This window comes from Falco biarmicus, chromosome 3 (genome assembly GCF_023638135.1).
Source record: "Falco biarmicus isolate bFalBia1 chromosome 3, bFalBia1.pri, whole genome shotgun sequence".
Classification (NCBI taxonomy): domain Eukaryota; kingdom Metazoa; phylum Chordata; class Aves; order Falconiformes; family Falconidae; genus Falco; species Falco biarmicus.
Window position 1 is genome coordinate 6289315 of NC_079290.1, and position 19651 is coordinate 6308965.

Below are 19651 nucleotides of genomic sequence, written 5' to 3' on the forward strand. Positions count from 1 at the left end.
GTTTTTTACTATTTGGGTTGCTTCATTGTGTCAGGATGCTGCTGGTAGCTAAAGTTTTCAGATGAAAAAGTGTTTTACTTAGATTGTGTTTTAAATTAATGTCTATATAGAGTGTAAGAGAGTAAAATAGAAGAAGATAAGCAAGACAATAAAGAACTTGACTTAAAACTCTCTGAAATATTCTTATAGTTATGTGTAATTTCCGTGGGTCATTGTCATGATCACTAGGCTATTGGTATTCCTGTTTCCCTCAGACCGAGGCCTTAGGGAAACAAAATTATTGCAACTTAACTCAAATACTTTTCTCTATCCCCTAGGTCCTACTTACAAGAGGAATATAACATTTGACAAAATTGTTCTGGTGAATTTTAGAGGAGTGGAGACTAACAGCTTTTCTGTAAATGATGAGGACTTACTCCTTCTTGACAGTTTTGCTTTGGAGCTGTATGTTTCATGTGATTCATATGATGCCACCCCCAAAAAGGACTAACAAGCACTCATACAATGAAAGGATAACAGGATTGTCAAAGAATGATGGAAAAACACTGCACCGCACCAAGCGTGGTTGGATGTGGAATCAATTTTTCTTGCTGGAGGAGTACACAGGTCCAGACACTCAATATGTGGGTAAGGTAAGTCTTGTGTTTAGAGGTGATGTATCTGACACCCTCAGTATTTTCCCTCCTTCTATATAGTTGTTTTGCCTTTTATACAACAATTGTCCCAATTTCTCATTTAAGTCAAAAAAAGAATACCAGGGACCACCTGAGGCTTCCTTCCATGATTGTCCAAAGTTATGAGAGAAATGAAGTACTTTAGTGACAATAAATAGAAAAATGTTTAGACTAAAATGTTCAAATTTCCTATTACATATGCCCCTGCAAGTTTTATCACTAAATAATTTCCAATTTTCAACTGTTAAACACAAATATTAGATAAGGGAATAGAGAAGTTATGCTTTCATTCATGTACCTCATGGCATTTACCAGTATACTGGGATGTGTACCTCCTCAAGTGAAATACAGAATTCTATTTATTAATAAGAAAATTGCTCTCTATGCAAAATATACGTGTATAGATAGTGTTTGAAGAGGAAAAAACAAACCCTGGTTTTCATAATTTCTGCAATAAGCTGAGATCTTTACTTAATGGCTTGAAAGATTCCATTCTTTGAGACCTATCTGTATCAGTTATTGCTGACAACAGCATCTCTGAATTCCACCTGTCTGCAGTCCTATTTTTTTTCTGATAAGACACAACTCAAAGATTTCCAGATTTTTAGCCCTTTTTGGTGTCTCACCGTCCATAGCTCTGCCTTCTGCTCTGGTATAAATAAACAATCTTGATAGAGAACTAGGGTACACACAGCAACCACCCAGAATGACCTACAAACTAAGGAAAATTTTATCTTACTATCTTAAGTTAATAAATGTCCATTCCATATTCTGTCACTCACTACAATGCTGTCACTAGCTTGGATTGACAGATAGTTCTCTCACTTTCTGGCGCCTAACCACCAAATGGATTGAGACATTTTAAATTCAAAGACCTCAAAATGTTTTCAACATTTGGTAATATCTCTGGTCATTGGAGGCATAATCATCTAGCAAATATGGAAATCATCTTTGTCTATTAAGAAACAAACGTCAAAGAAGCCAACCATGGTAACTATGAACTTGATTTATTCTGACCTTGTTTATACCAATACTACACCCATAAAATTCTGTTTTCAGTGAAATTAATTCTGACTTGCAGTACTGGAAATAACATGAGAGGAAACAATCCTATTGCTAGATCTGTTTATCAGTGTGTAAATTAGGAAGGTTTGTTTCAGGCAAAGGGATCTTTAGAAAAGAGTGAACAAACTGCATAGACAGATTTCTAAAAAAAATTTGGTTAGAAGTATCTTTTAGGATTGATCAAGCTTGCAAGGAAAACATTTGATAAGGTACACAATACTATCTATCTCCATAGCGGTAAGTTCTACCTAGATGCACAGACTTTTTTTTTTTTTTTTGTAGTAATAGAAAGCTGTCATAAAAGGCAAGTGTCAAACATAAGAGTTGATTCCAGTTTCAATTCCACTATATATCCACTGCTAGAGATGAATGGACTCCAACCTACCTATGTCATTCTCAACCTCAAATAAATTAAGCTTACATCAAAACTGTCATCACCGTCTCTGTTTCACACAAGGAATGCCTATGCAGTACGTTGCAACAGATGCAAACTTACTCTGTACTTACTCCAAACTAACCAAAAGCCAATGAACCTTACTACCATAGAGCTAAGTCCAGGAAGGAAAACAAATTGCTGCACAGCAGCTGGATTTGAGATGATTCATTTCTCACAACTCAGATAACATGTTGAGATTTTTCACATTTGACTGCAAAATATCATACATCGGCCCTGAGGGAGAGGTTGGTGCTACTGATTCTCTAAACAGATGGAAATCACCCCAAATATACCCCATGTTCCAAAGACATGGAGTTGGATTGAGGTGATAAACTCCATGTGGTTGCGCTAACTTTAGAACAGTTTATAACATGTCAAAACGATCATAGTTCTTTCCTCAGTGGTATAAAAACACAGTAAATGTATTTGAGTTAGTTCAAATTATCCTGGGTACATGTGATACACCAAGAGGGAGCTGCTATAAGGATTTTTTTTCTTTTTTTTTTTTTTAATAATAATAAAAAAAACCCCATGCACAACTTTTTTGAACAATATTATTCTGAGAAATGCTTGCATCTCAGGTTTAGTATTCTCCTGCTCAAAGTGATGATAATTAGCAAACTGGTAGTGTGGAGAGAACATTTTTATTCCAACCCATGGGGACTAGTTCATAGCAAGTATTCTTATCCAATCCCTTTTTAATATGGATATGCACAGGCAGATGGATTACTGGGGTAGAATAATAAATGTTATACTAAAAACTAAATGAACCGAAATGAGAAACTTTATCAGTTAATCAGCTTCTGAAGGATCATAGCCATAATACTAAAAAGTAGATTTCCCAGTCTAGTTCAATTTGCAAACAACTTTAATCTGTTAGGTCATTCTTCATGTTTTGTTAGTGATGCTACTTTGTTGATGCTTTATTTTGTTATGATTGCATTCTGCTACTGGCAGTGGGCTAGGGCGACTCAGTATGACATAATGGGATAAAATTTATTTATTAAGAAGCATGGGCACATGGGATGGAGAACTATTCTGTGACATCCACACAGCTCTCACTCCCAGCGCTCAGTCCCCCAGCACAGTTCAGACCAGCAGCAGGGACCCGAGCCGGACGCTTGCTTTGACTGCTGGACTGCCCAAGTCCTGGCGGCAGTCTGGCCCCTGAGAGGGCATTTCTGCCTTGTGCTTAGGCACCACTTGTGTCACAGGTCCCTGGAGGGAGGAGTTTCTTCCTCATATCTGAGGTGTTCTCATCTCAAGTAGTGCTTTTCAAAATCAGATTGTCAGCAGTCAATGGCCTTACTAATTCCTTGATGATATCTTTCCCCATATCTAAAGCCAAGTAGCAGTTGTTACCCTTGCTACCAGCCTTACTCTTGCCCTCTGGTCTCCTTCCCAAATGTCTTCAAAGAAAGTGGTTAACAGCTCCATCATTCCTGCTTTTTTTGTTTCTTGCATGCACATACCAGACTAATCTAAACAGTTAGAGCTGGCAGATGCAATCACGGTCTCATTTATCTGTGAGGTGCTTGTGGGTAGGCTTCACCCTGCGACAAGAAGTAACTGAAAAAGAAAATTTGTGTACTGGTAAGGTAGATGAAAAACCCAGCTCCACACAAACCTGGTGCATGGCTCCCAAACTCCTTTACAGGGATAACGTGGTGTTAATCAACTCTGAACAGCTAGAACAGAGCTTATGTTCCTAATTGTAGATAGTTTTTAGACAAAGATAGTGGCAGTGATGATAGGCGACATAAAATGGAGACCAGTAAGTGCATCTAATGCACTTAGCAGAAATAGACAGTATTGTTTGATGAACAAAGGAATTTATATTAAAACAGTATCACAGAGCCTTGTTTGAAAATCTGGCCAAGAAAAAAAAAATATCTAAAACAAATGACCACATTCTTTCAAGATATTTGTTGCTTTGTATGAATGTTGAATATCTCAGTGAGATCGTTGATGTGAGGAACTTTCAGACTGGAGGAATTTTCAGAGGATGTAGGGAGGGGAACTGTAAAACTCATTCTGCCCACTAAAAATTCACAGGGAGGGGCAGGGAATAGATTACAATACAACATCCCAAGTCAAATGTATGAGAGAAGATTCTTTTTAAAGGAAAAGAAACAACTGGCAATTTTTTGTGGAACATAAAGTGTTTGAGAAAATACATGTAATACCTGACTGTATATGTCACTGTGGCATTCCTTGGTTTCTGGGATCTCCTTTTCTTTTGCTAGGGAGGGGCCATAGATCCAGCTTCTCAGCTGCGACTAACTGTAAGTCCCATGCAGAACCTAAGAAATAAAATCTAAACCACTGATCTTCTATGAGAAATTTCTAACAAATTTACTCATGTTCTAAACCAGCAATCCAAAGACATCAATATCAGCAACCGTTTTGGAAAATGCAGTCTTTTATGCTTTGCAACAATATACTTAAGTCATAAAAGACTGCATTTTCCAAAACGGTTGCTGATTTTGATCCCTCCTAGGGATATTTTGTAAGGACTGGAGTTAGGGGTGGGATATTTGGCATTTTGCACAAGTGATGCCCCTTCAGTGGGTATTGGATAAGTTATTTAGAAATGGGGACACACAAAAAAAAGAGGTTTTTCCCTCCTTTAAGTCACCCAATTAGATTTTTTACATAAAAGCTAGTCTCTCCCTATATCAAACAGGCACTTCGCTAACCAAAGGCTAATCTTGAATGGCAGATAATGTGTGAAGTTCCATGCAATGTATGTTAGATCCAATGCTAAACGGTGCAATCAAACACCTGTCATATCCCGGAATCCAAAAACAATAAACAAACAACAACAATTTTGTATGCTACCTGCAAACTTTTTTTATATTAAGGGGGGAAATACAAAATCAAATTAAAAAGAACTGGCACTGCTTAGAATTAGCTGCTCCATGAATAACTTTCTGTTTAATAACTTCCATAAAAATAAATGAACTAGGCTTTGCATGTCATAAGTATCATTTAAATTGGATGCAAACTGAAGAAAAATCTCGGTTCTACCTCCAGTTAAGCAGTGAGTTTGATTCATGACATTTGCCTCAGTGCCTTATTAAGATACATAAAGTGAAAATAAAAATATTCAGAGGGTGGGTTGTTTTGTTTGGGGGTTGGGGGGGGGGGGGGAATGTGTGCGTTTTGTTTTCTTTTTCAGGGGAGTGGGATACAACATATATTTAAATGTAACCATTATTTCTTGTAGTTTTCACTTACAAATATTCAGACATCTACAAGTGAGGTTGCCTTATAAGTGCAGTCTGGCTTAAAAGAAAAGAGAGATTCAAGACCAAAGAACTTCATGTAACGAGTCAAGAAGTCTCACTGAACTGCCAGCCTCACCAGACTTGCTGTCATTTAATACAAAACTTCACTCAACTGCCCCATTATACTGTCTGTGGTTTTTGGTTTGTTGTTGTTTTTCCTTGCTTAATGGACTTGGATAGTATTTCCTTGTAAATAGAGACTGAAAATGTATTAATGCCTGAAAATATTATTTCACATTACTTCATTTGCTGCCCTAGATACACCACAGAAGCCCAGAGTAGGCTTCCTTTCAATATGCAAAGCAGCAGGGAACTCAGAAAACGGGATCAGTGAAGCCCTTACTCTTACTTACTTAGTCTTATTCCGGTTCATCCATGTCCTCTCAATATGTTGCCAAGGCCTTGGCCATTCTCAGCCTCCACTCCGACCAGTTTGGGAGGCAGAAATTTAAGGCCAAAATGGGTGACCCACTGATGGGCCACACTCTGTAGTAACCTGAGTTTCTGCATCCTGAAGCATAATGTTTCACACCGCCAAAATATTTTTTTATTAATTACCTAGTATTTTTTTCTTTAGGTACTGAATTTTATCTTAATCCTGCCTTTAAAGTATGTGACAGAACTTACTTTTTCACTCATGCCTTAATCAAGCTATGCAATTAATCCATAAAGATACCTTTCCAGCATTTGTTATTTTCCCTCCAAAGAGTCAGTTTAAGAGCTGCCTGTTCTTAGAATGAGAGAACATACAGGTGCACTATTCTTTTGTGTTTCAAGTATGCTAACCACTTTGTTACAGATGCATCCCACTTGTCTTATTGGAAAAACTGTTGCATTCAGTACAACATCTAAATGCTGCTAAACCCAGCATGTTTCTATGACATTTTTTGACTTAGCAGTATGATACGTTTTGAAAAAAACAACAAAATCATAAACAATCATACGTTGTTGACATACAATCATTTAAAAGTGTGATTCAGCTGGGGGAAGATGTCATCACATTCTTAACGTATTCCATCTAGCATGCACTATACCCCAAAGCTATCTTTTAAAACACAGCTTTTGAAGAAGACTTAATAATATATTTTCTTTAGACTCTGTGCTCTTAAAGTAAAATAAGTATTTCACATTAAATAAAAGAAGAAAAATCAGTGGGGTCTCCTGAGTCTCCTCCTTTTGTCTTTCCTTTCTCAGACTCCAAGTTTTTGCTTGTCTTTGAATGAATACTGCAGAAATAATGATGTATCAAAACAAAAGGGAAAAAAGCTGTAAGGACAGAAAAGATCAAAGAAATAAGAAAAAAGAGTCTGACTAATATTTAAAAAAATCAGAAATGGAAAACCTATTTGATTCCAAAATTAATAAATTAACACATTCTCTCCATTTACATTGCATTTGTCAGCTAGCACATTTTTTTCAACAAACATTTCAAGCAGCCATATCTCTAGGCAGATGAATCCCCCAAAATAAAACTAAAATGGAAACAGGCAAACCTAGAAATAAAAGGTTAAAAAAAAGCTACAAGGCCCTGTCTCCAGTTATATTCATAACAACTACAAATACTAATGAAGATCCATAGCCTTACTTGTTCAAAAATAATTCATTTTATGAAGGTTTCAAAAATAAAACATATTGAAAAATTGTTGGAAGTACACCTTATTTTTGTCAAAAAATAGCAACCCCCAAAGTTTTCAATAAAATTTGATTGCTACTTTTAAAAGAAACCTGGAGAGCCAGGGAAGAAAACAGTGAAAGAAAAATCCTACATCTTCCAAAAATAATGGGACTGTTTTCCTTTGAAGAAAGGACAGAAGCTCATTTCTGACAACCTAAATACATTTTTAATTGCAGTTTCAAAAATAGTGAAGAGATCTAATCACATCATGCATAACCCAAGTATAAACAGTTTAAACACAAACTGTCCTGAATGTTACATTGCAATGATAGGCCTGAGTTAGAATTTTGCAAGCAAATTTGGATATCATATTTCACAGAGTAAGAATAATTTCTGAAAAAAACCTGCAATGATCAGAGACTTCAAATGCATGAATAACAAGAGTGAGTTGGCATTGTTTGGTACAGAAAGAGCAGCTGTCATGAGATCTGACAGCTTCTGTTTCTTCAACTACATAAAAAGACTGCTAAAGAAATATTTTCAAGTTCTTATGTTCAGGGCAAGAAGTTGGGTTCATACTGTCATAAGGCTGATTTGCATCCAATATTAGAAAAAAAACCTGATTTTAAATATAATCAACACACTGAAGTACTAGGTAAAGATCACTCAGAGAGACAGGATTATCTCAATACTGGAGGTTTTCATGGCAAACTAAAAAATCACGTGCCAGAAAGTCCACACTGATCCTACCTGGAGCCAGGATGATGGCAAAGATTATCCCTTTTAGTCTTTTTCTGTTCTGTTTTCAAGGATTCTGTGTGTGTTTTTCAAGTTCAAGTGCTAAATCAGCCAAATTGCTTGTGTAAAACAAAACTAAACCAAGAATAAACCCAAAGACATAAGAAACGAGGAAATCCTAACTGTTTATTCTAAACTCTTTCCTTTCCCTTTTTCCTTCCCCTCTCATCCAGTCCTCTCCCAGGACAGAACATCTAGTATGTAATGATTTTCAAGTTAAAAGAAAAAAGCAAAAGGCTGCCAACTATGTGCCTTTAGAAAGCCTTTGAGCATAATGTAAAAAGGAGAATTTGCAAGATAATTTTTGAGAATTTAGCAAAGCTAAGCAAAAACTTCATCCATAGCATAAATATAGGCATCTGAAAAATTACTAGCTACCTTTGATGCCAAAGCCAACATAAGACAATTCAATCATAATACCAAACAATAATAATTCCCCAATTCTTTCACCTCTCTCCCTCCATGCTTCGCCTGTCAGGTGTGGAAAAAGTATGTTCACCCGATACCCAACATAGCAGCAAAGGCTACTATGTGGAGTCTAGCTGACTGTTCACTACAACGTTTGCTCTTTGCTTACTAATAGGTCCACTTCTCCGGGCATCTCCCAAATGTGCTCAGGCCAGGACAACAGTAATGGGTGCCTGTGCCTGCACGGGAGAGGTCTCCACGGGAAGTCTGCTAGGATTGAGGGTGTTGACAAACTAATGAAAACCAAGGCTCAAAGTAAAACCACATAATTTAAAGACATGGTAGGCATGGAGAATGGAGTTCTCTTCTGTCTCCAGTTTTAATTTTCAGTCTCCATCTGAAATACCATTTTCATTTTAATAAAAACTGGCTTTTCTGAGTTTAAAAGCCTCTTGGTCTCAGTAAGTTTCTTATGCAAAAACATCTAAGTAGGTCTACCTCAAAGACCTGGCTGGCTCAAGAACCTGCCACAATAGGTAATTATTATTCATAGGATAGCCCAATCTTCTTATTACAACTTCATAAGGTGGTATTTGTCTGCCTTGCAGCTTTAAGCCTGTGAGAAGAGAAGATTAGAGTAGTGGCAATCTACAGACCTATCTTCATCTGTTATCAGGCAATTATTTATTGTGCATGAAAAGGTGGGAAGGTGAAGAAAATGTGTTTCACAAGATACTTTTCATGATGTTGTGTATTTACTGCATTGATTACATTATGGGAGTGATTCTGAAGAGGCGAAGTGTTTTGAGTCTATTGTGTTTTACTGGTACTTGCCAGCCTGGTGATAAAAAGAGTGCAAACCCCATCAGAGCAAATCAATATGCGACTGCTTAGAAAGGGCAATTTGACTGCATCAGAGGCTGGTATTGTGCAACATCTTGACTGTTGGAGAAAGGCTTATGAGTACTCACCTTGAAGACAAAGAGAGAAGCTGTCAACAAGCAACTGTCAAGAACAGCAAGTCTTTTCTTCCTGTATGTGTCTGATACATCAAATCCTGTCCATTGCAGGAATCATCACACATTTCAGCCTTCGAGAAACTGAGAAATATATTGGTCTAGACAATGCAGTCAATTTAACATTATGCTGAGTATCAATCAAAAGAGTAATCTGTGATCTCACATCAGTAATAGAAATACATAATTATGGTTAAATCCTTGCCGTAGCAACACAATCACACTGGCTAACTTCTGCTCTCTCTTATATCAATCTATGGTCAAGAAACTCTGCTGAAATCTTTCTTTTCTGTTTTTACACAGAAGTGTGTAATAAAAAAAGTTAGGTAGCATTCCAGCCTCCGTGAACATTTCAGAAGTTACAAATTCCCCCTATCTTGCATCACATTTCAGGAACAGGTATGCCTATTTCAGATGGAAGCCATTATACCAGTTTTGTCAAATTGTGAATGTGAGGAAACTACAAACAGGCTGATGATATTAAATTTGGTTTAGCCTTAATTGAAAATAAATTGCTTTTATGTATTCTCCATTTCCATAGAGGGAACCTAGGGATAAATGACATCAATTTATCTGTATTTAAGTTTATAACTCTTAACAAAATATCAGAGGTCTTTGGAATGGTTGATTCGTCTACAAGAACAAAATTTTGACCCAAACCCTGCCATAAATTGATGATGCTGGACATAATTATTAATAAAATTTGATTGGATGTTTGCTTTATGTGAATTTTGCTTTATTTTTTCCATCTGTAAAATGCAATTGCCAACACTTAACTAATTAAGCTTTTCCTCAGAAAATGTCTATGTGTCAGTTGTTCTCACATCGTATTACAAAAAAGCTCTGGAATATCATGAAATCATAGCCATGATTCAGCCATTAGACTGAAAGCATGGTTTGGAAGTATTTGGTTTAGTAAGTTACCAGGGCACACTATGAAAAGAAGGAAAAAAAACCCAAAACCTAAATATTTAATAGCTACCTCCCTGGTGAACAGTGCCTGAATTTGTGATATAAATGACTACTTTGACTTTTCCTAAGGCATAGAAATTACAAACACAGAAGTAATAAGCGGGATAATGTTATACTTCTAGTCAAGCATACATAAAATACATTCATGTAATTTAAAACTTGTGAATCTAGTTATCACCTGTAACCATTTCTGTCCCTGGAACTTTTAGCTGCTGCTAACTTATTTCTACTTAAAAGCTGAAATAGATTTAGTTTCTAAATACTGAGAACAAATTTGGCTTTTACAAAAAAGTTCTGTTTTACAACGTGTTATGCAACTTGCTATGCAGCTTATGTGGACTTAACACTACTATATTACACTGCTGCAACTACTGATGCAAGCTTTAAAAATGGTGTATTTCTGATAGTTCAGTCTTACAGGAATTGTAGAAGTAAGCACATTTTTCTTTTTAATAAGCATTTGTGATGAATAAATACTGTCAAATACCATGAGGTATCAGAGCATTAATTTTTCAAATATAACTGGGTCAGGTAGTTGACTAATAGGACTGAATTAAAAATTGAAAAATAAAATACAGAAAGTATTTGCTTACCTTGTCTCTCTACCACTGCAGCATCTACATTCAATTGTTGAGACTAAAGAACCTTTAGATCAATAATCTGAAAAAAAAAAAAGGCAAAGTTACTGAACGTTCTATGTAACACAAGTGACTAAAAGAAATAATAATGATAATTTTGAAACTATATTAATTAGATATAAACAAAAGGTGTGAACAATAAAATTAATGTAAAGAGCAGTTTGGCATGGAAGCAGGTATTTCTGTATATATTGTTGCTGAGGTAAATAGAAGAGACATTGTTGCAAGAAATCAAAATAAATCATTACAGTTTTTTTAACTGTCCCTCTGAGTTTCACAAAACATGGAAATACATTAATCTTTGTACAGGCTAGTAATTGCAAAGTGGAAAAGGTCACAGTCTGATTCTCACCCATTCCATATGAAATATTTAGAATCACATTCAGAAAGGCATGAAGCAAAGTGCAAAATGTGAACCTACCCCAGAAGAAAATCTTTAGTCCTTCAAAAATACTGCTAATGGAGGGAAACAGGAATGACCCATTCTGTTTTCATTCTATTAGCGGTACTGCAATTAATTGCCTTTGTACCTCAGGTGGCTAAATCTGGTCTAACTTCAAAGCGTGTATGAGAAAAAGAAACAACAAAAAACCCTCACAGTTTAAAATAATGTTGTGCTTCTAAAAAGCTGAGAATATGTATGTGTGTATTTATGTATATGTATAAAACTCATTGTTTTCTCTTCAGGATAAAGAAAAGATTTAAGTTGATCTTTTTGATGAGGATAAAAGAGAAAAGGATAAATAAACCTTATAATGATGATGCTATGATTAATAATAATAATCTCCACTTATGTAAGTACCATTCAATGAAATATATCAAAGTATTTTATATAAAGTTGACAGTACCTAATGTGAGGCAGGCAATGTCATAATATGTATTCTTCCGAGGAGAAAACTGCAGCAAAGTTGCTGAAACAGTGATTTGAGGTCACAGAGCCAGTCAATGACAACAGTTAGATGCAGCACTGCATAGCTATTGCACAGGGACAAATTCAGCGTAATGGTAAACCTTATCTATTTGAAAAGATCAGCGCAGAAAGGACAGCACACATCAAGAGTGAAAACCATTTGGAAAAAGAGCGGTCCTGATCCTTTATTTTTAAAATTAGCAAAATCTCAAGTTCTGTCATAAAACTTATCTCCAAATGGTCAACAAGACTGTGTTCAACATTGACTTCAGATGAAGTTATAGGATAATTAGCAAGATAATAAATTTTACTTTGTGTGCTTCTCCAAAGTACAGAGTAATTCTTTAGGCAAAAATGGATTTCAGCAAAGAATGAAGACTCCATTTTCTTCTAAAAAATTTTTATTTTTTTCATAAAATTAATACAAAATTAACATTGCTGCATTCAGATTTTTATCTGCTTTAACCAGACGCAAATGCTCTGACTATCCATGCTGTAAAACTAACATTAGTTTAACTCATCCTTTATGCACCTCCTGCTGTACTTCCCTTTTGTTAATATTTGCTCTGAGAATAAATAAATAAATAAAAAATCCCTCTTAAATTACTCCTGCATTGTCTGACATCTCCAGATTAATCTCACTCCATCTGATCAGCTTGCAGATTCAGCTATTAAATTAAACATACCTCAACGAAGCAACACTGTTGGTCTGCAGGGCTTTGTGCTTCTTTTGGGCCTTATGCTGTGGCTTCTCTAGGCACTACTTCTCTTTCATGGAGTTTTCATTTGAAGCCTCAGGCAGCCTTATCCTGGCTCTCCTCCAAGCCACAGTGTGCTTAATCAGACAGGTGCAATCGGCCTGTGGTTTATGCAGAACCTGAAGCCCATCTCAGGTCCCTTCCAAATGGCATTACACTTATCAAGTTCTGTTGTGCCAGGAAAGTAATGAAGTTGTTTTGATAACTCTTCCAGCCACCATCTTGTCTTTGCTATCATTACAGTGATTGCCTTTCACAGGTGGTATTTTGAAACAAGATTTAGAAAAAACATACAAGTAGGTAATGCAAATTTCAATAAATATAAAATCAGTGACAACTAAGAAGAAGCAAAACAATGACCCTAAATACTTCTTTCCTAACTGCTGGTTTTCAGCATACTCTTCTTGAAACAACAGCTTCACTCAGGAAGCTACATTATCGCAAGAAAGATTCAAGGCTTGGTGCTTATTATACCCCGATCTGATTTCAGACCTTATGCTTTGATATACCTACCTTTGAGAATCTCCTTCTCAGATTTTATCAAGTGTTGGGCATGCACCTATGTGTCTGGGAACAGGCACAGGACAGGGGGATTTCATTCAGACTGAAGAAAGTATGAGATAGATAATGCTACAGTATACTTCCACTGAGCACCCTTCAGTTATTAGGAGTTTACATTTCCAATACAGTCTGCAAAGTAGAGAAACAGCAATAATACTGTGTTTTTCCTTTTTGCTTGGGGAACTTTGCCAATAAATAAGCAGTAGCAAAAGACCTTGGTGATGCTTTAAGTCAAGCAATGATTTTACCTACTGTTCATTTGAAAGTTTTGTTTTAGATAAACAGGTAAGGTATTTAAAAAGTCACCATTTAATAACCATATACCAAAATGACTATTGGGGAATGGACAGATTATTTCTTGTGAGGAGTGTACAGTGTCCACAAAATATTTAGCTTATCATTTTGCAAACCAGGATCTTACGAAAAATATGCCTTTTAAAATTGTGATTTGAAGCTTTGTGGTAGGCATTATTGTGGATAAATAAGTATGGAACTCAGAATCATCATTTTGGGGTTTGAAATATATTCATGCACAAGTAAATATGATTTAGGATAATAAAAATATTTTTAATATTTCTAGAAACAACATATAGTTGAACGGTAAAGGAAAAATGCACATTTTGGGATCTGCTTCGAGTCAGCAAGCATACAGTCTGTTTTTGTTTGTTTGGTGCTACAAACCTGGAAGCCTGTTTACATATCTTAGGCCAAAAAAGACTCTTTGATCATATTGCCACACATCTTGACGTTTTATTCTATTACTCTTGAATTGTGCTGTATGACTTGCTGAAAAAATATTATCTTGATTTGTAGACACCTGTCTACAAGTACACATATATGTATACATATATACATATGTATATAGAGACAAAAAATTGTAATTAAAAGTAGTAAATTCTCCTGTTATTGATGTGTTCTTCAGATCATTGTGAGAGACTCAGAAATGGAAACAGTATAACATTGGTCAGTTCAGTATAACTTCAGTCAACGCAGTACTTATCTACAGTTGGTCAAGGGGTAACTAAATAAGTTCAGACATCAGATTCATAAACAGAACCAAATAAAAACAAAAAGACCCCCCTCCGTAGGTCCCTCTAGCATCCCTATTCTAATCTGACAGTTGCAGATGTTGGGGCTGGCAGGGAGGTGAGTGTAAAAGAAGCAAAAATCACAGTGGTCAGACCTGCACGCTCTCTCAAAACAGCATCTCCTATTGCCTCCGAGATAAAGTACTTGGGTAGACAAACTGTTGGTCTCCCCTGCTAGAATATTTCTTATATGCTTACTAGCCTAGAGCTGAGCCCAGATCAATTAGTTCTGTGGAGGGTAAGGGACAATTCATCCATATGACAAACTCATGTTTCCAGGGCCAGAGCTTTTATTCCTGCCTATCTCTGTGCAGATCTTTTGGAACTGCAGCACAGTTTGAGTGCCTCTGAAACAGCAAAAGATATCACACACAGAGACAGATTTCACTCAGAAGTTTCTGGTGAGAGAAAAACCAATTCTTATCGTGAGGCCTTTAAAATAATGATGGATTTACCAGTTGTTCCAGGGATTGATTAAAATGACAGTGCTTGAAGTTATGATGTGATAATTTCTGACCTGTGGATATAACTGATGACTTATAGTAACTTCCTGTAAACCTCTATCTCATTTTATGGAACAGCCAAATGACAGGGTATGGCAAACCATAAAAGAAGCGTTTGTTTCTTTTCATCGGGCTGAAAACCTGCAACTCAGCTGTTGATCTGGAGAACAGAGAGAGAAGAGCAAACAAAGAAATTCTATGTGCTCTGAAATCCAATTCTTTGTGCAGAAGAAAGATTGCAACCAGTTCTCCAGATTTGTCTACAACCTAGCATATAGGGCACAGGAAATGTAGAAAGTATGCATAGGAAGGAGGCACTTGAGCAAACAGCTCTGGTTTCCAGGACAACCTCCTAGGTATGGGGAGATGTAGGTGGAGGGAATTATTTTCCCTGTATTGTGTTTGTCTCAACAGAACCAAAAGACTAAGAATTCTGCTGAACCTTGCCTGAATTAAAACCAGATTTACCCTTACCTACTAAGTCAAAATCAGCACCTGCAGCTGATGTCAGCAGTGTTTTTCACAATGTCATTCTCTAGAGAATTTGTAACAATAGGCAGCTGAACACAAGAACCAGATGCTGGAAAACAGGAGATAAGAAAAGTAAATGTCATTTGCCTTGTTTAATATACAGTCACTTAGGTTACCATCACACACTGAGTTTGGTTGTTTAATTAAGTTTGTGCTGATGTCACAAATTCAAGTCAGGTAAACACATTGCCATTTAGCACATACATAAAACTTTTGATTAAACACACATAAATAGAAAATTAAAGCAATGCAGATAGTGCTACTGCAATCCACATTGAAGAACTACTGCAGTTATTAAGATATCTTTAGCGTTTTTAATTAGTTCAAATGCAAATCAAGGAGAATACTGGCGGAGCTGCTGGTGGTGCTCTATCCTAGCTGCTGTAAATCTCACAAAGGTCTGAAATCATACAGTGGGGACACCGGTTGATGTCTTACCTGCCACTAGCACTCAATGTGTTTTCTGTGAGATTTTAGGGATGGCTAGGATGCCACAAGCTCTTATTTCAAGCTCATTTCTTTCAATTTTTATATTAATTAATTTTGTTCTAGGTAATACTCATCCATCCTCCTTTGCAAATACTATCTTCTTTCCCATCTCTATATGCATAACCTTATTTACTTGGAGTAAGCTTAGAGTGATAATTACAGTCAAGTTTCCTGGGGTCAAATCAATTTATGATTTAATACATATTGGGCAGACTTGGAAAACTCAATCCTTTTCTATGCTACAGCTTCAGAATAAATAGCATAGTACAATCACCATATATGAAAAGAAATTTGATGTAAATAGGCACATGGATTTGTAAATGTGACATACACATGAACTTGTGTTTTCCTGTATTATGCATGTAAAGTTCCTAGGCTTTAGCTAGAAACTGTGATGAAAAGAAATTTGAGGAATCCTAAAAGTACAGAAATCACGTTCTCTCCTCTTACTTGGGAATAGCTCATGCTTTCCTGTTCCTTCCCAGTCCTTACTATTTATGCTTATTGCTTTTATATTTAGGAAGATATAAGCACATTTGAAAGAATCATACTAAATCTGACAGTTAATGACACTGTCAATGATCGTTTATGCCATGTACAGTCTATCACGGTTTCCTTGTACATTTCCCAGAGTCAGTAGGTTGGGATATATTACAGGTAAACCCCAACATTTTATAGCTGTCAAACTACTATTATAATGCTTCATTATGTTAAATTTATGAAAAGTTTTTTCAATCTGAAGTTATACATGGTTTGAGACTTTTGCCTTAAGCAATAAAGAAAGCAATGTTATGGAAGGTAAACTCAAGGAAAAGACTTCGTAGTGAAGGCAAAGTTGTGACTAGCATGTGGAAAACACCTTAACTGTACCACGACCTAAGAGGCTGAACATACAGCATTTGAGGGGGGTGGGGGGTGGGGGTGGGTGACAAAGTTTTCCATCTGAAGCATAAATTGCACATGAAACATAAAAAGAACATAGATGTGTTCGAATAGCTGCATTATGCTTCAGCAAAACCTTAAATAGAAATATATTTAGTGTAAAAAGACAGTCCCAATGTAACTCTTGGTTCAGCTTTCATTTTCACAGGGGATAAAAAATAATCTGTGTCTTTTGTAGCTTCCAGTTTCTCCTGCTGACTTATAATGCCTCAAACCAAAATAACTAGCACCATTTACACTTTATGTTTTAAAGTTATGCCCTCAGCAACTGGCAGAAAAAAATCCCAGCAAGCAAACCCTAATGTCCTCCTTCAAGAAAGACCTTTGAATTGCACATACTAAAACAAAACCCTATTCCAGCCAAAATTAGCAGAGATTTTGTAACAGGGTACTGCTCTAAACATCTAAAATACGTATACAGGCATCAACAAATGTAAGATTTACCATTAGCATTTTCAGTGTTTTCTGTAAATATAAACGCAATCTAACTTTAGTGGTGAAGATGGAAAGGAATAACAGAGAAGATTGCAGTAGCCACCTTAGAAATTGATTTATGCAACTATAATATGAAAGAGGAATTAAGATTAGCATAGCGAATTTACAGACACTATGAAAATACCTTCACAATACTACAGGATGAATTTTAAAAATACTGTAAGGACATTAAAATTCTCTAATGTAATTTGTAGGACTTTTGCTCAAAGAACTTCCTTTCTTCTACTTATACACAACAGTAACTAGCAAGTAAGGATGAACACCCAAGTGCAAGTACTGCACAATATAAAGGGCAATGTTTTTGACAGTGAACACAGGAAGAAAGGTATCACACCATAGCTATACCTGACCTGTGGGACCCAGAACCACTTCTCCATGCCAAGAAAAAACTCAGTTTTGCATCTTGCTCCCATTCTTCCCTGTCAAGGTTTGAGGAGAGCAAATAAAAATAGTTGAGACAGATTAAAACCTTTGTTCTTTATAATGTGTGACCAGGATTTTAGTGAGTTTAGAGTTTCAGGTGTTTGAGCCTGGGCCTGGGTATGCCCATGAATTCACTTGTTCTCCAGGTCATATATTAATAATGCCTATCTGATAAGTTTATGACACAACTTAAAAAAAAAATAAAAATATCTGACTATAGAAGTCTGTATTTGTGGCCTTTGTCCCCACCATGTGCATCTGCATTCTAACGGTGATTGCAGCTCCATACAATCCAGCACCCTGGACATACTCTTGAAGAGGCTTGCTTGTGTTCTGGCAGCAGTTTCACCACAACAATATGGAAATCAGCATCGTCTTCCTCTCCCACTAACATAAGTACCAATTTAGTGACACTGAAAAGAGATAATTTGACCCCACCCCAACATATCTTCACTTAAAAAGGAAGGAAAGAGCATTGTTCACACTTTATACAGGGTATTTACAGACAAATAGGGGCTAAGATAGGATGGCCATGGGATATCAGGATTCCTCCCTGGAAACAACTGTGTGGGTGGAGGCAGTGGAGGTAAGAAATCTCTAATAGCTCTTTTTCTATACTGTGATACAGAGGTATATTTTAAACCAAGTTGTAAGCATTAGTACAGTACCTACTACAAAGTAAACATCAATCTACCTTCTCCTTGACGTGTCTTCATCCTTCCTTCTCCCTTATCCCCCTCCACAAGAGACATCATACCTCTTTTCTGGATTTAGGTAACTAAATAAATGTTTTCACTGTATTTATTCCTAACAATCTTGCTAGTCTTAAGTAGCTCATCTTGCTCTTTTTCCCCCCTTTCTTCTGCAACAATAGTTGTATAGAAAGGAATTGCAAATAAAAGGAACTCTAAATGAAATCTGGCAATTTCTTGCTTCTAAATGGAGAAAATTCATTCATATGTCTATATAATTTTTTAACTGTGTCCATTGATTTTCCCTGCTTCTATTGATTATATGTCTGCTTAACCTGAAAAGAGTTACTCTTAATTACAAAGCGTGGAGAACCAGATCACCTGCACAGTTTTCAGGAAATTTAGTTAATTAAAGCTGAACTCAGAAGAAAAAGTCGAATACTTTTAAACATGGGCCTTAGAGGAACTGTTTTCTAAGGTAATTTTTTTCCAATTTTTCCTTCATATTTTGCATTCTATACCAATCCCTGAACTTGATAATTTATGAGATATATTTTCCCTCCAAAGAATGCTGATACCGTCTCCACTGTGTATAATAATAGCACTTTTGAGAGAAGTTATGGATTAGACTTGGACATACTAAGAATGCATATTCAAATAATACGATATATATTGAGTGCCACATGAGGGTGAAGCATAAGGTAAAGGAGCAGGGTACTTAATTTAGAGGAAATAGAATTATGCTGGAGAACTTTGAGATAATCTGTTGTTTGCCTACTCACTTACTTATTGGAAATTGCAGTAACAGGGACCCATGTAAATTTATGTCAAGATTTCTTTTCAGAACATCAAGGTCTCAATTATCACATCACATAAAAATTCAGTTTCACAGAACTGGATATAAAGGCTGATTAGAGATGCACACTTTTCCTATGTAAATACAGAAAAAAGATTGAGAGAGCATTTTATGAGTATGTCCATATTTATAAGGCATACATTGTTACAGAAATAGCTAATTATCACTCCCATAACCATTACCAATGTCTTCTCTGATGATCCTCAGGAAAAGTTGCGTTGTGAATGTGTATAGAAGACTATAGAAAAAGAAATGTGTTCAAAAGAATATTAAGAAATCAAGATACCAAGCAGTGCATCTTCTAAGTTATGTCTTCATTCCAACATGTTTCAGATGAATTGATACTAGGTATTGAATGGAATAAGGATGACATTCGTTATCAGTGTGGCCACTATATACTGAGTAACTTATTATCTGATATGGGAGGGAGGTTGGTTTGTTTGTTTGCTTACTTTTATCAAAGTATTTCATGACTGTCCTCTGACCTGCCA

General features: G+C 36.2%; 1 protein-coding gene across 1 annotated transcript in view; it reads left to right on the forward strand.

Annotated features, from left to right (window-relative positions):
• The first annotated feature begins 323 nt into the window (after window positions 1-323).
• The window catches only part of CDH9 (cadherin 9), a 67110-nt gene continuing 47782 nt past the window's right edge, over window positions 324-19651 (forward strand). Inside the window, exon 1 of the mRNA XM_056333591.1 lies at window positions 324-632. Within this exon, the coding sequence (XP_056189566.1) occupies window positions 402-632 (231 nt within the window). The 5' untranslated portion in view covers window positions 324-401. The remainder of the gene's footprint in view (window positions 633-19651) is intronic.